General features: G+C 41.3%; 1 protein-coding gene and 1 long non-coding RNA gene across 2 annotated transcripts; one reads left to right on the forward strand and one right to left on the reverse strand.

Moving 5' to 3' along the window:
• Window positions 1–252: 252 nt before the first annotated feature.
• On the forward strand, window positions 253–26152 carry LOC134669126 (drebrin-like protein). The gene is made up of 10 exons (XM_063526667.1): window positions 253–455; window positions 1691–1862; window positions 2469–2706; window positions 3832–3929; window positions 5120–5199; window positions 19114–19272; window positions 19628–20214; window positions 20795–20893; window positions 21827–23884; window positions 23931–26152. The coding sequence occupies exons 1-9, from the start codon at window positions 373–375 to the stop codon at window positions 21976–21978; spliced, it is 1668 nt and encodes a 555-aa protein (XP_063382737.1). The 5' UTR covers window positions 253–372; the 3' UTR covers window positions 21979–23884; window positions 23931–26152.
• LOC134669127 (uncharacterized) lies at window positions 11651–13081 on the reverse strand. The gene is made up of 2 exons (XR_010098861.1): window positions 12236–13081; window positions 11651–12012 (listed from the first exon to the last, which is right to left on the reverse strand). It is a non-coding gene; the product is annotated as an uncharacterized LOC134669127 (long non-coding RNA).
• Window positions 26153–26589: the final 437 nt, after the last annotated feature.

A 26589-nucleotide genomic window follows, 5' to 3' on the forward strand; every position in this document is an offset into this window, starting at 1 on the left:
ATGACAAAATTGTTAAATCAAATGTCACTCGCTCAAACGTCATTTGCTTCGTTGCCTTTTAACGTTTTTAACATTGTGCTAAACAGTTTCATTCATGACACAATTCATGTAATCACTTCGAGGTTCGTATTCGCATTGTGAGTTAAGCGCGTTCATCTCTTTCATTTGCTATATGAAAGAAAGAGATACAACAAAATATTTACATATGGCAACAAATGTTCTAGCTGTCGTCAAATTATCATCGGTCTATCTAGTCTATGGCTGTTGTCGGTCGAAATTGTTGTGAGTCAGCCCGCCCGTTCGTCGGCTTTAACGATTTCACAGAGATTTTGCTTTTTACAGTGTTCAATTCGTTAATACGAATAATGTAAAATGGCTATAAACTTGAATAAAAACAAGGACGCGTTAGTCGCCGCGTGGAAGGACGTATTAGACGAGAAAACTGATACTGACTGGTGCGTATTAACAAGTTATAGTTTTACACAACAGCGACCTACTTGCCGATTTAATAAACGCGAGCTTGTCTGCATTAATTAAATGAATCAATTAGAGTTGTGTCCACGATGCGCCCATATTAGCTGTAACAATGGTATCAACAATTGCATTCTATTCAAACAAGGAGATGCTTCTAAATAGTACAACCTTTCACTACGTGAAATGAAAACTCGTATTACTATGCGGTATTCATGATTAAACATGTTATGTGGCTTTATTCAGAAATTGATGTAAAATTCATGTTCTTTCAACTTTCCAGTTATAGCAATGTAGTTTTATCAGATCAGAAAATTCACTTGATTAACTATTCTATATCCATTTTCCTTATACCAGTAAGGAAAATTAACTATTTTCCTTTATTAAAGCAGCCATATGTGCTGCATAGTTATAGTTTTAATTGAACCTGTTTGTAATATGATCCCCCCCTGTGAGTTGTGTAAATGTTGGGACAATGTTCATGTAATATGATATACTGGCACATCGGACTTGTGAGATGAAGTTTGTCTATTATGAATCATTAGAATCATTATTTTATACATTACATACATTATTTCAGCCACAAGCACAACAAAAGCATTACAAACGCAAATGATTCATGTAAATGTTTGCATTATTGGTGTATTTTATTGTTAAATAACAGATCAGTTTTATAATTAACTGCTGACCTCAATTTAAAATATTGTTCCCCATATAGCCATCTCTAAGGGCTGGTACAGACGGTCTGCAACCCAACTGCCTCTTGTATGGGAACTACACATGGACATTGCAGTTGACAAGCAGTCCCCATACAAATTGCAGTCAGGTTGCAGTCTGATTGTCATCATATCAACCAGAGGATGTCCACTGCTGGACATAGGCCTTCCCCCCAAAGAGTGCCACAATGACCAGTCTTGCGCCACCTGCAGTCTGTTTGTATTGGCCCTAATTTTGCAAGCCTTATTTCATTTCATTTATTGCAGAACCATGGTTAAGTACATTAAGGTATTACATTTGTATTAAGTGCATGCATGGTTACCCTGTCAGGGCATATCAACATATATTATATTCTAAGACTAATTACTAAATATACATAATTACATTTAGCAAAATACCCACAACATAAGGTGCTACCTGTGAGCGTTTGAATTGTATAAGATTGTCCCGTAATGTTTACTCTTATATTTATTTACTTCATATGTTAATTTTTCTATTTCAGGGCTCTATTTGGCTATGACGGCTTATCCAGTGACCTAAAGTTTGTAAGCAAAGGAGACGGAGGCCTAATAGAGCTGATTGATGAATTCAACAGTGGCAAAATACAATACGCATTTCTAAAGTTAGACGTCCCAGACAGCAGTATATCTAAATATGTGCTTATCAACTGGCAGGTGAGTGATAAGAGATAAGACTGTTTTCTGTATAATGGGAGGGACAAGAATGTTTGTTTGCTTATCTGTGAGTGGCATCGGCATAATATTTGTGCTGATTTTTATTTTGTTGTTGAATGTTTCTAGTTAGATTTCGATAATAGAACTCATTGACCGCTCAAACTTTATTCAACATGACCTTGTATTATGCATCATTCCGGGGGCCTAACCAAGACAACAGTCAAAAATCAAAATCTAATTTCTTTATTTCTTTGACATCCACTATTACATTTTTTTTTTAATGATTGCAATATTTATTTTAGAGAAAAACAAAGAAAGAAATAAACAAACAATAAATCTTACAAAACTATAGTTAAAAAATTTGCCCCAGTTCGCCGTCAACGGGCAAGGTGCCCAGAAGGCTAGCCGTATTTCTCTGCTGTATAGCGATGCTAATACGCTGGGCGAAATAGTGGCCAGCCCTCTGGTCACCAGAAGCCTCTATTAAGCGCGCCGACAAGTCTTTGTACAGTCGACGCGCACTTTATTGATTTGAATTACGACCTTGGCTTTCCTTCTACCAACGCTCAATCTTGTTATACCCAACACAATTTCTTTCCCTTTCAGGGCGAAGGCGCCCCAACGGTTCGCAAAGGCACCTGCGCGAACCACATCAAACACGTGGCCTCTTTATTCACGGGCTTCCACCTAACCATGCACGCTCGTACAGAAGATGACCTCGAGGAGAGATTGATTTTGGAGAAGTTGGCGAAAGCCGGCTCTAACTTTAATTTCAAGTCTGGGAGGAATGAGGAACTGCCCCCTAGCGGGCCCGTGGGAACGGCTTATCAGAAAGTTAACCCAGGTAACATTTGAAGCAGTATTTTTTACCACGAAAAATGATGTCTCTACCATAGCGCCTTAGCTTAAAGACAATAGGGGCTGTGTAATCACAAAAACACAAGGTATTTTTTACAAAAAAACGCATGTCTACTGCTCTAAAGTGGTGACGTTTTGCCATTTGTAAGGAATATTTAAAAATCATCTTTCTTTATTCTATGCATACCTATCAGTAGAAAATGGATCTATTAAATAAGCAATGTACACTTGTACAGTCAAGCTATTAGTGGGTGTCAGTGAAGGTATTGCTGGCCGTAGGTAACAACTGGTGTACCTACCTAATGTATAGTCACGGACTTTAATTGTTGAGCCATTTAGGGCTACCCCACACTAGCGTCTCCCGAGCGTCGGCGTCTAGTCAACTCTGGTTGCTGTTCGATACAACGTTGGCGCAACTGCGCAGCGACGCCATTTTTCATAGCGCTGACTGGACGCCGATGCTCAAAAGACGCTAGTGTGGTGGCCCTTATGGTTCAAGCTAATTTGGTTGTCAATACTAACGCTATGACATCTCCAATGTAAAGTAAACCCTAAATGGCTCAACAATTAAAGTCTGTGCCCGTACCAACACCGTCCAAGAATTATGAAACGATGATCCGATATTTACTGTTATATAATCACAAATAACGACATTTAACTTGTCAACAAAGTTGTTTTTACAAAGAGTTGTAAACATTTACTGCTGAATTCATTATTACTTTCACTGTAAAGGGCAGTGTGAGTGTTTCTTAAGTGTTTACTTATTAAAATTAACCTAAATGGCACAACTTTTAGTTCGCAAACACTTTGGTGTGACGTCGTTGAATGTTAGTGAAGAGATTAATAAAAGTAGGCAAAGTTTACGGAGAGGTGCGTTATATTATAGTTTACTATATCGTGAGGAAACCGGACTAATTTCAATAAGGGCCTCTGGGTTGGAAGGTCAGACGGCAGTCGCTTTCGTAAAAAGTACTGCCTTCGCCAATTCTTGCCGAGCGCGTCACTTGACGCCTTTGGCAAAGGGTTAACATATATGCACGTCGGCAAATAAATATGGCCCTATTATTTCTAATAGTTTTGGAGCACTATATAAAAGTAACTCTTGTTTCAGTTCAAGAAATCAATTCGTCAGAGCGCGACCAGTTCTGGTTGAAGGAAGAACAAGAAGAGAAGAAGAGAGTAGAAGCAGAAAGGAAAAGGAGAGAAGAGGTAAGATAATAAAAATAAACTAAGTAGTTCATAGTATTTATACCTAATAAAATTGATACTGAGTAGTCTTTTGAACGCGACTCCTATCGTGCGTGGCGGGTCATGCCTAAGAGCGGTTTCGCACTACGTCCGATCCGAATCCGATCCGAACCCGTGAAATTATGGGTCTAGAAAACTCTGACCGAATTCGGATATTCGCTTACGCACTAGTACACTATACACTGGATGCCTGCCATCTCACGACACCCCGCCCGCCCCGCTGCCTCTGCTCGCACGTCGCTCGGCTTTACCTCGGACGCAGTGCGCGAGCGTTCATACAAATAATACTAAGCCTACTTCGGTCCGTCAAACATCTCCAGAATGGAGATTCTAGAATGACGGAAAGAAATCGGATGACAGAGATCGGATCTAGTGCGTAACTTACCATAAAAATAGTTCTACGGCTACACCGGACCATATTTTCACGGGTTCGGATCGGATTCGGATTGGAAGTAGTGCGAAACCGCTCTAAGGGTTAACCCCCTTATTCATAAACGAACTACAAACCTCAATTAGCTGTAGTTCGTTTTTTTAACATTAGAAATAAGGTAAACAATCCTGATGTGTCTTTTAATTGAAAAACACTTTTAAAAATAAGTTACGGCAAATATGTAACAATTATGAATCTAATACGATCATTTATATTCTTCTGCTTTCATAAGTAATAGCTACTGATTAAAGGACATGTCAAGATAGCTTACTTTCTTCCAAGTTCTTTCTAATGCTAAAAAAAACGAACTAATAATCGTTTGTATTTATCTGCCATTTTGACTTATGTATTTGTAAGAAAGGGATGAAACATAACTAAATCAGACCCGTAAGTTTTATGAAAATTATTTATTTATTTATTTATTTATTATTCTACGGCTACACCGGCTACACAATTTATTTATTTATTATGAATAAGGGGGTTAGTGTTTATGTTCTAAAAATATACTCGTATCAAGCGACTTTATCCTCTAGCCGCCCAGAGACCTATAAAAAGGTCTCCTGTTCCATTCTAATTTGAACTTTGTGTTGACAAAATAAAATTCCATTTTGCTTGGCAAGGTTTGACGTATGGGCGGCTAGAGATTATACCTCTAACTCAACAGTACTCGGCAATATACAAATGTTAGGACTGTTCTAATCGTGTTAATGATATATTTTAGGAAAAGAGGAAGGCAGAAGAGGACGCCAGGAGGAAAGAAGAATTAGCCGCCCAGAGGAGAGCTAAGGTTGAAGAACAGAAGTAAGTGCTGTAATACTTTTTTTTAAACTAAGGGTCCTGAAGGGGATAAAACAAACAACCCGATAGTGGACAGGTACAATTTAATTGCCGGCCTGGTTAAGTTTACACTTTTGAGCTTAAACACTACTTAATGACTTATTGATAGTAAACTAAATTTATATTTATCTAACCGGGTTTTAATTATTGTTGGTGATACTTGGTCGATTGCGCTATTGGATAGTTAATACTAAAAGGTGAATAGTCCAAAATCGCAGTTTAGGAAAAAGTAGTGAAAGGCTTAGCTGCACTGTAGCGACAGTCGACGGCTCTCTCTCTCGACCAGATGGCCGGAGGTTCCAATAGCTCCGACTCTGGCGGGGCCAGCTGCACAGGTCGACTGGCACAGAATCTGGCCTACCAAAGGCCGCGCCCCTAGTAGACACCTCCTGGAAAATTCCGGGTACGGGATTAGTTCCACTGGCTCAGGTCACGCCAAGAATCTGTGGTCCGTGCCACGTGAGAGTCCGTTTCACATAGGAACAAGGGTTTCCATGCGTAACCCTTTGGGGTTATATTACAGTATAGAATTCAGCGCTACGCGGGATACTTTTATGTGGCCGCATGGCACGCCATACAATTTCTGACAAAAGTATATGAACGACGCCTTACCTGTCGGAGGAAAATCGTCTTGCCGGGGTTTATGAGTGATCGAATATCAACTCCGAAGTGCCCAGGACGCTCCTGGTTCGCCCTTTCGGGAAACGGGTTAACCTCAAGGTACACCTGAGGGCAGGCTGAAATAAACGGTTCACGTCAATAATCGCATAATCCAACAACAGATTCCGAATTTCACGGTCTTCACAAACGAATGTAAGATTACTTACCAAAGATGAGAACGTTGTCCCAATTATTTAATATAAAGCCGAGCCCGGCTAGGTCGGGGAAGAAAATCCAAGTCCCAAAATGGCCGAATCATTCTCCCTCGGTGCCTCCTCTTCGATGTTGCCAGGGTTACAATCCCAAGGCATTTAACAAAACAGACGTGAAATTCTAAATACGGAAATTAGAACAGAGCGTGGTAAACGCTGCTGGACAAGCACGGTATGATATTTTTAAGAAAGGGAAAGGAAGACTCGACAATCTATACATTCCTACCCGTTCATGGAGAATGATAATAATTATTTTGGTAAGAACTAGTTGGCGATCGAACTGGTTTCGAAGGGATTCAGACCTATCTCCCTGGCAACACGGAATCGCTGCCAACTTGACAGTCCATCGACACTATTCGAGACACAGATTTAATCGCCCGTCCGGCTTCATAGAAGTATTTTGTTATCTAAATATTTTTCCATTACACACCCCCCTAACCAGGAGAATTTTACGACAGAGGCAAAAGACGAAGGAGTAAAATTCCAGCTCGCCCTCGAGCTGTGTCACCAGCCGAACGGTGTAAGGAGAAGGGAATCTAAGGACTTCCCTAGGACGTCCGTTTTGGGACTTGGATTTTCTTCCCCGACCTAGCCGGGCTCGGCTTTATATTAAATAATTGGGACAACGTTCTCATCTTTGCCTGCCCTCAGGTGTACCTTGAGGTTAACCCGTTTCCCGAAAGGGCGAACCAGGAGCGTCCTGGGCACTTCGGAGTTGATATTCGATCACTCATAAACCCCGGCAAGACGATTTTCCTCCGACAGGAGGTGTCTACTAGGGGCGCGGCCTTTGGTAGGCCAGATTCTGTGCCAGTCGACCTGTGCAGCTGGCCCCGCCAGAGTCGGAGCTATTGGAACCTCCGGCCATCTGGTCGAGAGAGAGAGCCGTCGACTGTCGCTACAGTGCAGCTAAGCCTTTCACTACTTTTTCCTAAACTGCGATTTTGGACTATTCACCTTTTAGTATTAACTATCCAATAGCGCAATCGACCAAGTATCACCAACAATAATTAAAACCCGGTTAGATAAATATAAATTTAGTTTACTATCAATAAGTCGTTAAGTAGTGTTTAAGCTCAAAAGTGTAAACTTAACCAGGCCGGCAATTAAATTGTACCTGTCCACTATCGGGTTGTTTGTTTTATCCCCTTCAGGACCCTTAGTTTAAAAAAAAAGTATTACAGTGGCACTGGATTGGCCACTGTGATACTTTTTTTTAAACTAAGGGTCCTGAAGGGGATAAAACAAACAACCCGATAGTGGACAGGTACAATTTAATTGCCGGCCTGGTTAAGTTTACACTTTTGAGCTTAAACACTACTTAACGACTTATTGATAGTAAACTAAATTTATATTTATCTAACCGGGTTTTAATTATTGTTGGTGATACTTGGTCGATTGCGCTATTGGATAGTTAATACTAAAAGGTGAATAGTCCAAAATCGCAGTTTAGGAAAAAGTAGTGAAAGGCTTAGCTGCACTGTAGCGACAGTCGACGGCTCTCTCTCTCGACCAGATGGCCGGAGGTTCCAATAGCTCCGACTCTGGCGGGGCCAGCTGCACAGGTCGACTGGCACAGAATCTGGCCTACCAAAGGCCGCGCCCCTAGTAGACACCTCCTGGAAAATTCCGGGTACGGGATTAGTTCCACTGGCTCAGGTCACGCCAAGAATCTGTGGTCCGTGCCACGTGAGAGTCCGTTTCACATAGGAACAAGGGTTTCCATGCGTAACCCTTTGGGGTTATATTACAGTATAGAATTCAGCGCTACGCGGGATACTTTTATGTGGCCGCATGGCACGCCATACAATTTCTGACAAAAGTATATGAACGACGCCTTACCTGTCGGAGGAAAATCGTCTTGCCGGGGTTTATGAGTGATCGAATATCAACTCCGAAGTGCCCAGGACGCTCCTGGTTCGCCCTTTCGGGAAACGGGTTAACCTCAAGGTACACCTGAGGGCAGGCTGAAATAAACGGTTCACGTCAATAATCGCATAATCCAACAACAGATTCCGAATTTCACGGTCTTCACAAACGAATGTAAGATTACTTACCAAAGATGAGAACGTTGTCCCAATTATTTAATATAAAGCCGAGCCCGGCTAGGTCGGGGAAGAAAATCCAAGTCCCAAAATGGCCGAATCATTCTCCCTCGGTGCCTCCTCTTCGATGTTGCCAGGGTTACAATCCCAAGGCATTTAACAAAACTGACGTGAAATTCTAAATACGGAAATTAGAACAGAGCGTGGTAAACGCTGCTGGACAAGCACGGTATGATATTTTTAAGAAAGGGAAAGGAAGACTCGACAATCTATACATTCCTACCCGTTCATGGAGAATGATAATAATTATTTTGGTAAGAACTAGTTGGCGATCGAACTGGTTTCGAAGGGATTCAGACCTATCTCCCTGGCAACACGGAATCGCTGCCAACTTGACAGTCCATCGACACTATTCGAGACACAGATTTAATCGCCCGTCCGGCTTCATAGAAGTATTTTGTTATCTAAATATTTTTCCATTACACACCCCCCTAACCAGGAGAATTTTACGACAGAGGCAAAAGACGAAGGAGTAAAATTCCAGCTCGCCCTCGAGCTGTGTCACCAGCCGAACGGTGTAAGGAGAAGGGAATCTAAGGACTTCCCTAGGACGTGGATTACGGCCCACAATCGCACGTCGATTTGTCCCTTGGCATCAATTGAGTCCGCGGGGCCGTCGCTGGAAACAATCGCATCTAGGCCTACGGGACAAAACAAAGAGAAAACAAAAAAAAATTGAAGCCAACGTCGCTTCAATGGACAAACAAAATAAAAAAAATAAATAAATAAAGCGCTTTCCCAAAAGATAATAGACTACCCGGATTGTGGAGTATTGGTACGTCTCGTTACAGGAGTCAAGTGGTGTGGACAGAACTTGGCTTGCAGTCTTTTATGTGCCATTTACCCAGACGCTTCCCATTCTCATCTTCCAACTCGTAGACTAAACGGGATATTTTCCGAATGACGCGACATTTGTCATATTTGGGTGCTAGCTTCGCCGAGAAGTATTTACCGGCGTTGCTCTGCTTGAAGGTGCGTTTCCACACTTCGTCTCCGACGTTGAATTCTATATCACGACGTTTATCATTGTAATACTTGATGTTGCGGTCATGAGCTTTCTGTAATAATTCCTTCACGGTCGGGTAAATGGCCCTAAGGGTCTTAATCTTGTCGAGGTACTCTCCCCGGGGGGAAAAAACGATTTCGTCGACCTCCTCGGGGTCGTCGTAAATTGTGCCATCCGGTACTGCTTGGCGTCCATGCACGAGCAGGAACGGAGTATATGATGTTGTTTCATTGACTGAGGTATTTAAAGCGAACTGTATACGAGAAATATTCACGTCCCACGAGCGATGATCCGATTCAACGAACGTTGATATTGCTGTTACTAGGGTCTTGTTGTAACGCTCTACGGTGTTGACCTGGGGACAGTAAACGGGGGTGTAGTGTAGTTGTGGGATATTGTAGTTGGCGAACAACTTCTGAACGTCCCCGCCGGTGAAGTAGGATGCATTATCCGCAATAATTGTTTGGGGGATACCATGGATCATGAATACATGATCTTCTAATCTCTGGGAAATTACAGCCCCGGTTGCACGTCTCAAGGGAAACAACATACAGTATTTAGTAAAACAACATACTACTACCAATATATAAGTGTTTAGTTTCCTTGAGGGTGGTAGCGGTCCAACCAGGTCTATACTGAGGCACTGAAAGGGCCGACTGCAAACTTTCGCACTTCCCATGAAGCCTGGAGTCGGTTGTTGGCTGTGTTTATAAGCGGCACACACCGAGCAATTGGCGACGTATCGGACTACATCTTCATACATCCGTGGCCAGGAGTAACGAAGTTTTAACCTGTTATACGTTTTAGCGGTACCTAAATGTGCAGCAGTGGGGACTGCATGGTTAGCATGCATGATTTCTTCACGAAATTCCACTGGTATCACCTCTTTCCACTCGAAATCGGTAGTTAAGGCATTCTTTGATTTGGTGTAGCGATAAAGGCGACCATTTAACAATTGATAATTAGGTACCGATCCTGGGTTGGATTCACATTTGTTATAGATCTGCGAATACCAAGGGTCATTATTAGTGGTGTTTGTATCAATTAAACAGATGGGAACTGCCCTTGATAAGGCGTCCGGTACGATATGTTCTGAGCCTCTCCGGTGCTCGATTGTGAAGTTATAAGGTGAGAGACGACAACCCCATCTTTCGAGGCGCCCCGTGGGGTTTTTGAGATTAAGGAACCACTTCAAACTGGCGTGGTCTGTAACAATCCTAAATTGACGACTTCCTTCCAGGTATGGTCTGAAGTGTTCTACAACATTGACCACCGCCAAAGCTTCTCTCTCAGTGGCGGAATAATTTCTTTCTTGAGGCGTGAGGGATCGACTGTAATACGCCAGTGGGTGTTCCTCTCCTTCAAATATTTGTGTCAGAGTTCCCCCGATGCCGAAATCTGAAGCGTCACAGTGAACCGAGAATGATTTGGAGAAGTCTGGGCAGGCTAGAACTGGGGCCGTGGTCATTGCTACTTTTAACTCATTAAAAGCTTGATCCGCTTCTGGGGACCAACGAAAAGGTGGAGCGCCTTTTCGCGTGGACGTTAACTGATTGAGAGGTCCAGCAATGTTGCTGAAATTTTTAATAAATCGGCGGTAATACGACGCCGTACCTAGGAAGCGTTTAACATCTTTCCGACTCTTCGGTATGGGGAAGTCCACCACCGCTTTGACTTTGTCGGGGTCCGTGCGTAAGCCGTACTCGTCTACAAGAAAACCTAGGTACCTTAGTTGCCTACGAAAGAATTTACATTTAGATAGGTTTATTGTAAGGTTAGCATATCGAAGTCGTTCTAGTACGTGGCGAAGTAGGGTTAGATGTTGTGTAAACGTTTCAGAGACAATTATTATGTCGTCTAAGTATATAAAAATACGGCCGTTGTATTCTGGACCAAACAAAATGTCCATCAAGCGTTGCTGAGTTGCTGGGGCTGAGGTAAGGCCGAAACACATTACTTTAAAATGGAACAAACCGCGGCCAGGGACCGTAAAGGCGGTCTTTTCCATGGATTCCTTGGAATCTAAGCCTATTTGCCAAAAGGCTGATTTAAGGTCCAAGGATGACAAATACTTCGCGTTCCCTAGTTGATTAAGAATTTGATTAATTAGTGGTAGGGGGTAAGCGTCGTGTTTGGAAACTTCATTTAGTTTTCGGCTGTCCAGGCAGAATCGAAAGGAGCCATCTGATTTCGGGGCCATGGTCACCGGGTTATTCCATGGACTGCTGCTTGGCTCGACGACATCCAGCTGGAGCATCTCATCTAGCTGTTTATTGAGCTCTGCAAGTTTGTACGGAGATAACATGTAATACCGCTGTTTGATCGGCTTCGCATCTCCTGTATCAATCGAATCCCCACTCCACCAACTGTGGCCACTGTAATACTTTTTTTTTAAACTAAGGGTCCTGAAGGGGATAAAACAAACAACCCGATAGTGGACAGGTACAATTTAATTGCCGGCCTGGTTAAGTTTACACTTTTGAGCTTAAACACTACTTAACGACTTATTGATAGTAAACTAAATTTATATTTATCTAACCGGGTTTTAATTATTGTTGGTGATACTTGGTCGATTGCGCTATTGGATAGTTAATACTAAAAGGTGAATAGTCCAAAATCGCAGTTTAGGAAAAAGTAGTGAAAGGCTTAGCTGCACTGTAGCGACAGTCGACGGCTCTCTCTCTCGACCAGATGGCCGGAGGTTCCAATAGCTCCGACTCTGGCGGGGCCAGCTGCACAGGTCGACTGGCACAGAATCTGGCCTACCAAAGGCCGCGCCCCTAGTAGACACCTCCTGGAAAATTCCGGGTACGGGATTAGTTCCACTGGCTCAGGTCACGCCAAGAATCTGTGGTCCGTGCCACGGGAGAGTCCGTTTCACATAGGAACAAGGGTTTCCATGCGTAACCCTTTGGGGTTATATTACAGTATAGAATTCAGCGCTACGCGGGATACTTTTATATGGCCGCATGGCACGCCATACAATTTCTGACAAAAGTATATGAACGACGCCTTACCTGTCGGAGGAAAATCGTCTTGCCGGGGTTTATGAGTGATCGAATATCAACTCCGAAGTGCCCAGGACGCTCCTGGTTCGCCCTTTCGGGAAACGGGTTAACCTCAAGGTACACCTGAGGGCAGGCTGAAATAAACGGTTCACGTCAATAATCGCATAATCCAACAACAGATTCCGAATTTCACGGTCTTCACAAACGAATGTAAGATTACTTACCAAAGATGAGAACGTTGTCCCAATTATTTAATATAAAGCCGAGCCCGGCTAGGTCGGGGAAGAAAATCCAAGTCCCAAAATGGCCGAATCACTCTCCCCTCGGTGCCTCCTCCTCGATGTTGCCAGGGTTACAATCCCAAGGCATTTAACAAAACTGACGTGAAATTCTAAATACGGAAATTAGAACAGAGCGTGGTAAACGCTGCTGGACAAGCACGGTATGATATTTTTTAAGAAAGGGAAAGGAAGACTCGACAATCTATACATTCCTACCCGTTCATGGAGAATGATAATAATTATTTTGGTAAGAACTAGTTGTCGATCGAACTGGTTTCGAAGGGATTCAGACCTATCTCCCTGGCAACACGGAATCGCTGCCAACTTGACAGTCCATCGACACTATTCGAGACACAGATTTAATCGCCCGTCCGGCTTCATAGAAGTATTTTGTTATCTAAATATTTTTCCATTACACACCCCCCTAACCAGGAGAATTTTACGACAGAGGCAAAAGACGAAGGAGTAAAATTCCAGCTCGCCCTCGAGCTGTGTCACCAGCCGAACGGTGTAAGGAGAAGGGAATCTAAGGACTTCCCTAGGACGTGGATTACGGCCCACAATCGCACGTCGATTTGTCGAACCAGGAGCGTCCTGGGCACTTCGGAGTTGATATTCGATCACTCATAAACCCCGGCAAGACGATTTTCCTCCGACAGGTAAGGCGTCGTTCATATACTTTTGTCAGAAATTGTATGGCGTGCCATGCGGCCACATAAAAGTATCCCGCGTAGCGCTGAATTCTATACTGTAATATAACCCCAAAGGGTTACGCATGGAAACCCTTGTTCCTATGTGAAACGGACTCTCACGTGGCACGGACCACAGATTCTTGGCGTGACCTGAGCCAGTGGAACTAATCCCGTACCCGGAATTTTCCAGGAGGTGTCTACTAGGGGCGCGGCCTTTGGTAGGCCAGATTCTGTGCCAGTCGACCTGTGCAGCTGGCCCCGCCAGAGTCGGAGCTATTGGAACCTCCGGCCATCTGGTCGAGAGAGAGAGCCGTCGACTGTCGCTACAGTGCAGCTAAGCCTTTCAATACTTTTTCCTAAACTGCGATTTTGGACTATTCACCTTTTAGTATTAACTATCCAATAGCGCAATCGACCAAGTATCACCAACAATAATTAAAACCCGGTTAGATAAATATAAATTTAGTTTACTATCAATAAGTCGTTAAGTAGTGTTTAAGCTCAAAAGTGTAAACTTAACCAGGCCGGCAATTAAATTGTACCTGTCCACTATCGGGTTGTTTGTTTTATCCCCTTCAGGACCCTTAGTTTAAAAAAAAAGTATTACAGTGGCCAGTCGGGGAAGAAAATCCAAGTCCCAAAATGGCCGAATCATTCTCCCTCGGTGCCTCCTCTTCGATGTTGCCAGGGTTACAATCCCAAGGCATTTAACAAAACTGACGTGAAATTCTAAATACGGAAATTAGAACAGAGCGTGGTAAACGCTGCTGGACAAGCACGGTATGATATTTTTAAGAAAGGGAAAGGAAGACTCGACAATCTATACATTCCTACCCGTTCATGGAGAATGATAATAATTATTTTGGTAAGAACTAGTTGGCGATCGAACTGGTTTCGAAGGGATTCAGACCTATCTCCCTGGCAACACGGAATCGCTGCCAACTTGACAGTCCATCGACACTATTCGAGACACAGATTTAATCGCCCGTCCGGCTTCATAGAAGTATTTTGTTATCTAAATATTTTTCCATTACATCGTCCTACATTAAGTTTCGTTATTTTGATAAATACGTGTCGTGGAGGATTGAGTCGGTTCCTCTACACAATAATTAGCATTTGGGTAAATTTCATAATTTGGGTAAGTTACGTTATTTTGCCAAATATGGGCTGTGGGGGCTTTAGGTAGTGCTTCTACACAGTAATTTACATTATGGTAAATTTTGTTAAGTGGGTAAGTCAAGTTATTTTGCGAAATAGGGATTGTGGGGGGTAAAACGGGTAAGGTTATGTAGTTAGTGGGGACAAAAGCGTTAGTAAGGAGGTTTAAGGGGTTAGTTAGGTTAGTAAAGGCCGGATGGGGAAATAATGCGGGAGGGGTAATGTTGTTAGAGGGGTCAAAAGCGTTAGTAAGCGGGTTTAGAGTGTTAGTGAGGTTAGTAAGGGCAGGATAGGGAAGTGAAGTAGGTGGGGTTATGTTAGTGGGGGTAAAAGCGTTAGTAAGCGGGTTAAGGGTGTTAGTGTGGTTAGTAAGGGTAGGATAGGGAAGTGAAGCGGATGGAGTTATGTTAGTGGGGGTAAAAGCATTAGTAAGCGGGTTAAGGGTGTTAGTGAGGTTAGTAGGGGTAGGATAGGGAAGTGAAGCGGGTGGAGTTATGTTCGTGGGTATAACAGCGGTAGTGAGCGGGTTAAGGGTGTTAGCTTTATTAATTGGCATCGATATGGTATGTAATGGGCGGCATTGGCCTTTTGTTGTCAATGAAGTTGATACAGCATTAGGTGCAAGTAAGTGATGGTTAAGTAGGGTAATGGGTGCTGAAGAGCTAGGGTATTTGTTATTAAAATAACTATTGAGTTGTGTATGGTTTTCTAGAGTGGGCTTTCTGGGATTACTAAATATAGGCGTGCGAATAAATATTCTACTTTTATATTTTTTAGTATTTTTTGTGGAAACCGGATCAGCCATACCCTGACTCGGCGTTATTAGTTTTTTGACGTACTAGGTGTGGACGCACATTTAGGGCAAGTACGGGCTGTTACGTCGTTCTCGCCGCAGCGATAACAAACGAGTTTAGGAGCTGCTTTACAAGTTTTCAAGGTGTGACCGTCCACGCGGCACCGCACACAAAAGTCAGCCGATGCTTGCACTGCCGAGACAGTTTTTGTTGTGAGTGGCTTATAAACCAAATCATGGGCCAGTGACTTACTTAAATCTCTGTCAGGCTCGGCAAAACGTTTGGCGCTTTGAGTGGCGGCCTCTAGCTGCCGACAACGATCTTTAAGTTCACCTATAGATTCTATTTTAAATAATGCCAATTGTTTAGAATAGAATGGTCTGACGTTTTGTACCAATATACTCAATTTCTCGGCCTCTGGTAAGGGTGTCTCTAAACGGGAAAAATAATTAAGCATTACGCTGACATAGTTAACTATTGACTCATCAAAACCCTGCGTCCTAGCACGTATTTCCCTCATAAGTCGGACATTATAATCTAATGGGAGGTAATCACGGATCATCACAGCCTTCAGGTCCGTCCAGCAGTGTACTTGATCACAGATTCCGTTAAACCACGAGGATGCCTCGTCCGTGAATAGTTCGCAGGCGGAGCGAAATAAGGTTGAATCCGGTATGTCACGTGACACACGCACTTGCTCTAACTTACGTAAGAAAGCTTTGACACAGGTCTTGCCATCATATTTTAAATTTAATTTTTGCACCAAATTATGGTGTTTTGTGCATGCTGGTAAGGCAGTAGGATTCGGTTTGTCAACCTCGAGTGCGACATCCCTTGACAATGCACTTCTAAAATTAATCAACACATTGTCAAGGCGAGATAGTAGTTTATCCAACTGATCACTTAATTCACAATGCCTTGAGGCCTCTGATTCAGCTGGTGTTAGGCGGGTTAGACGGTGGTAAAGATGGTGTGCAACCGCCTGTACGCGGTTAAGAAGCTTCAAGGAAGTACGACGCTGTGTTGGTGACTGTAGTTGGTCACGAAGGTCGTCCATTTTTGCAGATATTATGTCCAGTTCTTCCTTGACGTCACCATTGTAATCCGCGACCTCGTCAGTGGGAATCTCCTGATTCAACTTCCGGAGCTGGCTCCGGAGCTCCATCACTGTAGTCAGTGGTACCCCGAGGCGCACCGTCACTTCATACTCGAGTTCATCTTTTTTTAAGAGATTAAAAGCTATTGGACGCTCCTCCAAAGCGGTCTCATTCGCCATTGTTACAGTAGTAAAGGTTATCACTATTAAATATTAAATGTATTTTCCTTATATTTTTCCCCGAAAAGAAATAATTACCTAGTTTATAAGTTTAAGAATGTTATAGCGTTATCGACCAACAACAAGTTTAAGTTCACCAGTTTAGGTATAGCACACTCTTAAAGAGTCAACAAGTAATATGAAATAACATTAAACACAGTGGAAATAATGTTTTCATAAAAATAAAAGTGGATGTAAAGAGTCCTTAAAATAAATACAACTAAAAAAATAAATGTAAACAGTGGATTTTCTTCCCTAAATCAACCTAGTACCGTAAAATGACATGGAAGTGAAATACAACAGTAGGTACTGACTGTGCCAGAAAAAAAACATGTGGTTAGACACTCTTGCTAACCAAAACTCAATTAAATTTAAATATTTTTAAAGTAAGTTACATTAAAATACAATAGCACAAAACAACCAAGTTCAAACCTTCGCTGAATTTTGGAGGGAAAGAAGCCAAATATCACCAAACCTATTCGGGCGCCACTGTAATACTTTTTTTTAAACTAAGGGTCCTGAAGGGGATAAAACAAACAACCCGATAGTGGACAGGTACAATTTAATTGCCGGCCTGGTTAAGTTTACACTTTTGAGCTTAAACACTACTTAATGACTTATTGATAGTAAACTAAATTTATATTTATCTAACCGGGTTTTAATTATTGTTGGTGATACTTGGTCGATTGCGCTATTGGATAGTTAATACTAAAAGGTGAATAGTCCAAAATCGCAGTTTAGGAAAAAGTAGTGAAAGGCTTAGCTGCACTGTAGCGACAGTCGACGGCTCTCTCTCTCGACCAGATGGCCGGAGGTTCCAATAGCTCCGACTCTGGCGGGGCCAGCTGCACAGGTCGACTGGCACAGAATCTGGCCTACCAAAGGCCGCGCCCCTAGTAGACACCTCCTGGAAAATTCCGGGTACGGGATTAGTTCCACTGGCTCAGGTCACGCCAAGAATCTGTGGTCCGTGCCACGTGAGAGTCCGTTTCACATAGGAACAAGGGTTTCCATGCGTAACCCTTTGGGGTTATATTACAGTATAGAATTCAGCGCTACGCGGGATACTTTTATGTGGCCGCATGGCACGCCATACAATTTCTGACAAAAGTATATGAACGACGCCTTACCTGTCGGAGGAAAATCGTCTTGCCGGGGTTTATGAGTGATCGAATATCAACTCCGAAGTGCCCAGGACGCTCCTGGTTCGCCCTTTCGGGAAACGGGTTAACCTCAAGGTACACCTGAGGGCAGGCTGAAATAAACGGTTCACGTCAATAATCGCATAATCCAACAACAGATTCCGAATTTCACGGTCTTCACAAACGAATGTAAGATTACTTACCAAAGATGAGAACGTTGTCCCAATTATTTAATATAAAGCCGAGCCCGGCTAGGTCGGGGAAGAAAATCCAAGTCCCAAAATGGCCGAATCATTCTCCCTCGGTGCCTCCTCTTCGATGTTGCCAGGGTTACAATCCCAAGGCATTTAACAAAACAGACGTGAAATTCTAAATACGGAAATTAGAACAGAGCGTGGTAAACGCTGCTGGACAAGCACGGTATGATATTTTTAAGAAAGGGAAAGGAAGACTCGACAATCTATACATTCCTACCCGTTCATGGAGAATGATAATAATTATTTTGGTAAGAACTAGTTGGCGATCGAACTGGTTTCGAAGGGATTCAGACCTATCTCCCTGGCAACACGGAATCGCTGCCAACTTGACAGTCCATCGACACTATTCGAGACACAGATTTAATCGCCCGTCCGGCTTCATAGAAGTATTTTGTTATCTAAATATTTTTCCATTACAGTGCTTGACTTATTCTCACCACCCTTAGGGTCACTTGCACCATTCACTAACCCAGGGTTAACCAGTTAAACCTGGAGTTACCATGGTTACCTGTACTATTTGACCCTGGGTTAACGGTTTAACCGGTTAACCTCGGGTTAGGAGAATGGTGCAAGTGGGCCTTAGTTTGAGAATGTTCGTTACATACATAACCTTTGACCATCTTTGTATTATATTTTTCCTAACCAGAACAATGGTCTGAAAAGGCTGGAATTTTAGTGCTGAATTAAGGTCCCGTAAGTTAGAATACAGGGTATTTGAAAAGTTGTAGCGCTTTTTTATTTAGATCACAATACGGTTGCCAAAATTTTTATTAGCAATCTATTCACTATTACATATAACAAAGAGTTAATAATGCATCTTTTGTGAATCCCAAGGTCCTACCTATAGTACTTCTTCAGTTCGATGAAATTTAAATCATATTCAATTGGAACAGAGTCGCTTTTGCTTTGTTTCGTTCAATTTACAAACAACGCAAAATCAACTCTATATTTCCTACACTTTAGGTTCAATTTTCGGTGGCAAATATTGGATTTTTCATTTGTATGGGTGGGCCTTAGGGGGATATTACCAATATTAAAATATAAAATATTAAATAAATATTATAGGACATTCTGATACAGATTGACTAAGTCCCACAGTAAGCTCAAGAAGGCTTGTGTTGTGGGTACTCAGAGAACGATATATATAAATACTTACATACATAGAAAACAACCATGACTCAGGAACAAATATCTAATATAATAATAATATTTATTGCTATTTCTAATGACTATATTTTGTTTTGGTAGAGTGGCGAGTCCAGACCCCACGAGTCCCACCGGCGTGTCCACGAGCGAGGCACTCAGGAGGCAGAGGTCACAGGAGGCGAGGCAACTTATCGGAACCTCTACGGCCTCTGCCAGGGCCCTGTTCCAACAGAACTTGGCTCAGGGACAACTTACACCCAAGTAAGTCAGCTAACTAGAGGCTCTGTGAGTTGCATATCCTGAATATCCTCGCTAAAACTGTATAGATTTTAAACTCTTCCAAAATCAGCAAAAAAAGTTGTATATAAATTTGTGTTTGCTTACAAAATTTCACAAGAATCGATGGTGAAATGCGACCTTGTAGAGGAGAACAGCTTCTATTTGGAACCATCACAAGCGTTCTGGTTCAATAGTAGCTTTTTATTTTAGTTACTCTTGGACCACTCGCTACACTTGACTTCTATCCCTTTTCTGAATCGCAATATTAAAATAAGTTGTAAACAAACTGTATCGCCTGTGTTACAAATATTTTCATTTTTCATTAATTCTTCCACAGATCGAACAGTATACCAGAGAAGCCCGTCCGCAGCTCGGTCATCGCGCAACGCATCAACACATTCACACAACCACAACCCACCTCCCTCCCCCCACTCTCGCCCTCAAACCGCTCCCCCCACAAAATAACCCCCACCGAGCCGCAGGAGCCCAAAACGAGCCCCCTCAAAAACATAGACAAAATCAAAATGAGCCTAGAAAGCCCCTCGCAAATACAATACGAACCTATAATAGACCCCACAGTCGACTTAAGTCCAAGTACCGAAAACAACCCAACCTCTTTTAGTGCCATAAACTATGCAGAACTCAAAGAAAACGAGTACAGACCTATAGCCGATTCGCTAAAACAGAGTGAACCTATGATCAAACAAAATATCTTAGAGAATGACATGTTCGACGCATCGTATTCGAGTTCGAATGAAAACGATGATGATGATAGCGACAATAAGTTTAGTACTATAAAGAGATCGCCGTACAGTAAGAATAATATAGCGGAGGAGAATGGGAAAGCGGAGCTGAGCAGACAGAATACTGTTATAGAGAATGTTCACTACAAGAAGGAGGCTAATGGGACTAATACTAGTGATGGTGAGTTTATTTCATTTTTATCAAATTAGATTTTTATGTTAGGTAATATTATATCAACATTATATCAGGGCTGCGAAACTCCTGACTTCGGTCAAACTCGGCTCCGCTTGGCTCAGCATTGCTCCGAGCAATTATTAGGGTGGGCACCACATGACTTCCTTTTGCGTGCACGACCACAGATAAGATAATCACTTGAATTTTGACAACCCTAAAAGCCGAAAGGGATAGTGCCATATATTAGAAAGGGATAGCATGATTCGACCCTGAACCGCTGTCAAACTTCGGTTTTGTAGGAAGTTTCCGTTCTGTACGTTAGTACTTTTATTTTTTCTGTGATTATATGACATTGTAAAACCACAGTGTAAAAAGTAATAATGGACCGACGCCTTTGATCTTTGCGTAAATGCCGCCACCGTAAAAGAACACATTAGGGTTGTCTCCGACTTTTACACATTTGCCCAAAAATTACAAACATTTCAAATAAGACCCGTTAGCCCTGTAAGTAGTACCGAGCTACTAACAATGGAGATGTACGCAGCTCGGGTGCGCGCGATGTGTAAATCATGATGAATATTTGCAGATGTGTCACCAGAAGGCCTAGAGGAGGAGGGCACGATATACGAAGACTTGGACGATGACCCCGGTCTTACTGCGAGGGCGTTATATGACTATCAAGCAGGTAAGTTCCTTCTATAAAATTGTTTCTCTATGGTCAATAATTTGGAGATGTTAAAGGTCCCAAAGTCAATGTGACAATGTCCCCAAAATCAAAGTGCTATATTTTTTTTCATTGGATAGGTCTTTCAAAACGGGTTATTCCCACTAGTTACCACCAAGTTCTTACCAGTGATAACTACTGGGAATTATTTTCCCACCTTTTACCACTGGTAACTACTGGGAAAAAAATCCCACTAGTTACCACCAACTCGGCTTGGTAAAAGGTGGCATTTTTTTTCCCAGTAGTTACCACCAAGCCGAGTAAGGCGAAAACGAATAAGGGTCTCCAACAATAATTTTATGATAAAATGAATATTTAGGGAAATAATCGCTCCGAAAGAAAAAAAATGTGTTCTCTCCTCTAAATTTTGAACCATGGATCGAAAATATACATATGAAAAAATTCTTAATATGTTCAAATCTTAATAAATACTTTCAATGGAAACTAAGGCGAACATGATCGGTCCAGCCGTTTATGAGCTATTGCAAAAAGTCTTAAAAAGATTCCCCTTATGCTTGTGATGTACATGACGTACATGATACTTACTAATAGCCCCCGTTTGTTTAGTCTATTCTGACAGAATGGTAACTGCGGAACCCTAAACTGAGCATGGCCCGTCATGCTCTTGGCCGATTTTGTAATGTTATTTTTATGTTTTAATTCTCATCTTATTTTTTGTGTGGCAAATAGTGTCAATAAACTGTTGCGTATTGTTAACAAAAAAAAAATGGACTCGCCGGAAGATCAGCGCCGAATCTCGGGTCAGCATTATGCTGAGGCTAGCCCATTTCGCGGTAAACAATATGTAATTATGTTTGTCATAAACCTTATCATGTTACTTTTGTATGTTAAACTAGTTTATCACGAAAAAATTAATGATTTATGATTTAACAGCGGACGAGTCGGAGATCACGTTCGACCCGGGCGACATCATCACGCACATCGAGCAGATCGACGCGGGCTGGTGGCAGGGCGTGGGGCCGCAGGGACTGTTCGGCCTCTTCCCCGCCAACTACGTGGAGCTGTTACCCGCACACCCGCGCTAGTCCACCATGCGGTCTGTAGCTGTAATATCCGCTCCGTGTATTTCTGTATAACCTGCGACCCGGGCGACATCATTACGCACATCGAGCAGATAGACGCGGGCTGGTGGCAGGGCGTGGGGCCGCAGGGGCTGTTCGGCCTCTTCCCCGCCAACTACGTGGAGCTGTAACCCGCACACCCGCGCTAGTCCACCATGCGGTCTGTAGCTGTAATATCCGCTCCGTGTATTTCTGTATAACCTGCGACCTGGGCGACATCATTACGCACATCGAGCAGATCGACGCGGGCTGGTGGCAGGGCGTGGGGCCGCAGGGACTGTTCGGGTTATTCCCCGCCAACTACGTGGAGGTGTTACCCGCACACCCGCGCTAGTCCACCAAGCGGTCTGTAGCTGTAATATCCGCTCCGTGTATTTCTGTATAACCTCCGACATAATTTCTTAAATCTTACATTAGTAAGACGTGGGGCCATCGGGGCTCTTCGCTAAATACGTGGAGCTGCTACCCGCACACACGCGCTAGGCCACCATGCGGTCTGTAGCTGTAATATCCGCTCCGTGCTCTTTGCATCTTTAGATTTACATTAGTAGGGCCTGGGGCCGCAGGGGCACTTCGATCTGTTTCCTAGTGCCCACCATGACACAGTGCCAGCTCCGCGCCGAGAGTGAATCCTTAACAAAACGGCACGGTAGAGCGGTTAAGGGGTATATGTATTTAGAAAAAAGTTTACTGTTTACTTTTTTCAAAAAAACTAACAACTTTTGCGTTAGTTATGTTATTAGAAATAACAGAATCATGAGGACTATTGATTTTGAAAGAAAAATGTCCGGAAAATTATGTCAGTTTTGCGACGCATTTTCACATACATGTTGTATTGGCCGTCATAAAACAAACTTAAATTTTATACGGAAAACTGAGGTCACTGTTTCTTGTTTAAAATGAATAATATCAGTAGAAATAGCCCATATATCTTGAAAAAAGTTAATGGTACACTTTGCTCTGCTAAACCCCAAGTATATCTTCACACTTCTGGCATGGGATCCATTCTGATTGGGTTGGCAAAGATATCCTTATAAGAGTCGCATTAGTTTCCCGAACATCATTTAAGGAAATTTCGAAATTTTTATCTGAAACTATATACTTTTGCGGCGGTAAGTTTAAACATGATTGCAAGGCTTTCCCTGAAGTTTTGGCATGCGTTTTATCATAACCTTGCTAAACAAACAAATCTAATGAATTAATTCGTTTTACAAAAGTCTGTTTGTGTGAGTACTACTATTTTTATTAGTCACTGGACATAGTATTTCCCTATTTTTTAAAATTAACATCAAGTTTTTTTTACATTCACTTTTATTTTTCATATTTTCTTGTACCTATAGCAATGATGTATTGCGAAACAATAAAATTTGCATTCGGTCAATAACGGAGTATGAGAGATAATTCGGAAATCGTGTACAGTCAACTCAACTTGTATGTATGTAACGCGTAATATGTATAATATGTAACGCGTATTCACTAGATATAAGTTCAAAAATAAATACTAGGCGACTGTACCAGAGTCTGATACATAACTATAATCGACTGCTCGAAATGTGATCTCTATTTAATCTTTATTGAGATCTCAAGGTCAAATATAAAATATACAAGTTATACCTAATGTATGGACAATTTAAACCTTTGAATGCCACGTCTATCGAGTGCGAGACGCGTAACCTTGTCAGAATGCACGAAGGTTGATATTGGGTGGTTATTCCCACTAGTTACCACCAAGTTCTTACCAGTAGTAACTACTGGGAATATTTTCCCCACCTTTTACCACTGGTAACAACTACTGGGAAAAATAATTCCCAGTAGTTACCACTAACTCGGTTTGGTGGTAACTACTGGGAATAAAAATTCCCAGTAGTTAGTAACTAGTAGCCCAATATGGGTTATTCCCACTTATGGGTAACTAGTAGTTACCCATAAGTGGGAATAACCCATATTGGGCTGTAGTAGCGCGCGTCAGTTGACTTATTTAGCGGTCAAAGGGTTAAAAGAAATTGTAATGTTGAATAATTTAGGTCCATTTAGAGGTTTTAAGAGCTAGAGTTTTTGTTGCTTTATTAAGATACTTTCAGTAACCGGGCCCAGTTTTGTATGAAAATTCGCCATAATATTATATGTATAAAATCGGATTGATCTTATATTCTTTCATATAATTTCCTTTTTCGGGTAAAAGGTTCCACCTACCTGGGAAGCTACCTTTTATCCGTTTATATGTATATGTCTTTTTGATGATAAATGATGATTATGATTATGTAACTTCAACATAATAATAGTATTATTTGTATCTCGCGTATACGCATTTATTTGTCACAAGTGATTATTTTACTTTAATATTTCCTTATATTTAATTACTTAGATGTTAAGTTTACATTTTGATAGCGTCATTTTGTATGAAATTAATATTGTATATTAATTAATAATTATAAATAAGTAGTGTAAAGACCAATGAAATATTTACGTTTTACGTTGTATTATCCCGAATGGGCTTAAAGGTTGTATATTGACTTATTTTGACTGTTTTAGTCTTATTTTTAGGTTATAACTGTATTAATTTTTAGTGTTCCGTACAAAACTTTGTTTACGGAACACTTATTATTTATTGTAGTAAGATTTATATCATATTTAAGATTGTATTCGTCTTTAAATGAATTATATTATTTGCCACAAACAAAACTATTTAGTCTGTTGTAAACTTTGTGTCGCTTTCAGCGAAAGAGATCACTTCGGAGGTTTTGAGTTGTTAATATGTTTTATCTCCTTATTGACAAGGCGAAATGGTAGCCTTTGCAGAAATGCGACACATTATATTATCTGTCTTGTCACAATTTTATTAAATTCACAATCATAGGATATACATTAAAAATTTAAAAGTAAACCGTTGCGTGTGTCGTGCCAAATGTAAAGCCCCCTCAATTCTATAGTATTCCACTAAATAATTTATTAAGAAAAATGAAACAAAAAAAAAACCAGTAAGACTATATCCTTCAAATTAATTATTTTCTGAGTCTTATTTTTAGAACTCTTCTACTTTTCCATACAAAACGGACACTATGTAAAAATATTTTTTATCAATAAATGATCGTATCGTATGATAATAAAACTACATAATTATTAGTGTGCAGATTATATATTATATATTAAATTATATCAAAAAAGTAGGTACACATTCTCCATTAAATACGAAGGATATAATTTATTTCTTAATATTGCAATCTATAATATTTGAAAGGTGTATTCCCATTTGTGCACAGATGGAATAGGCACTTGCTTCATTCCCACTTGTACCCGCCTCGTGTATGCGGTCGCGGGGGGCGGGGAAAAATGGGAATACACCATTTGAAAGCACACTCACATTAATATCTTTCTATAGACACACTTTAAACTATTTTCGAAAATTTGAAAGTAGACCTCCACGTTCAGAACGCAATTGAATAAAATATATATAGCTACGAGTATAAACAATATTAGTACATGAAGTACATGACGATACAAGTGCGAAAAATATGGAATACGAAACGAGTCGCGATAAATTAAAACACGATCGAAGGGAGTATTTTAAATCGACACGAGTTGCAAATTATCTATTCGCATATGTATCGTACAAAGTTTTACAGTACATATGGCCCTTTTAGTTTTTGACGTAGTTACGTAATGTGCTTATTATAGCACAGGGTGTCGTAATCGAGTACCAGATGTACTGTAAAACTAATTACGATTTAATTGCCTTGATATTGGATACACAATAAATGACTGTTATTTAGTACACCATTAAGCGATCACTATTTACTCTTACCCCAATCAATGAGGAGTATTTTTGGCGATATACTTAAGCTACCTCCTTTCTGGATATGCGATGGTGCGAATTGTCAAAGATGTTTTTGAAATATACGTACGTGACTGGCGCGACGTGACGTTACCAATAAATTCATTCATAATTTCCTTATGCAAGTTCACAGCTCACTGTACATTAAAACTTCACGCCAAAGCAAGTGTTGGCATCTACCGTTCTCGTACGTTTTCTTGTGTATAATAGGTTCTGCCATCTTGTGGGCTACATTGGAAGTATAAACTTTACATTTACGCCTCGCGCTTAAAATCTGACGTCTCCTGTGCTGCCCCCTACAGTTTATGCACGAATAATATCCTCGTTGATTGGGGTACGCAAACGCATAATTGTCACAACGTAGCAAGAGATTATTTATTATAGCTTCGATTAGTTATAATTATTGTATATTATGTTTTGTACATAAATACATCCATAGACAACCACGAACGCACTGCCATGTGTATATATTCTTTTTAAAATATTATATACATAACTAGGTACTTTAATATTTGACATGTGTTTCAAGTAAACGGTACCACTTGGCCTGAAAGACTTATTTAAATGGCCAGAGCCCACCGGCTGCGTGTGCAAAAAAGAGTAGAAATTAAAAAGTGGCAACACTAGTGTCGTCTTTTTCTAATCAATTTATATAAGAGAAAGGGACGACACTACAGTGTTGCCACTTTTTAATTTCTACTCTTTTGCCAGGCTGTAGACGTGCACTAGAAATGCTAGAATGT

This window comes from Cydia fagiglandana, chromosome 11 (genome assembly GCF_963556715.1).
Source record: "Cydia fagiglandana chromosome 11, ilCydFagi1.1, whole genome shotgun sequence".
Classification (NCBI taxonomy): domain Eukaryota; kingdom Metazoa; phylum Arthropoda; class Insecta; order Lepidoptera; family Tortricidae; genus Cydia; species Cydia fagiglandana.

What these genes read in the sequence shown, in the direction of transcription:
- LOC134669126 (XM_063526667.1), top strand. Translation starts at nt 373, where the DNA reads ATGGCTATAAACTTGAATAAAAACAAGGACGCGTTAGTCGCCGCGTGG. An exon ending in GCTAAGGTTGAAGAACAGAA is followed by an intron (nt 5,200 to 19,113) that starts GTAAGTGCTGTA and finishes TTGTTTTGGTAG; the next exon opens with AGTGGCGAGTCCAGACCCCA. An exon ending in CAGGGACAACTTACACCCAA is followed by an intron (nt 19,273 to 19,627) that starts GTAAGTCAGCTA and finishes ATTCTTCCACAG; the next exon opens with ATCGAACAGTATACCAGAGA.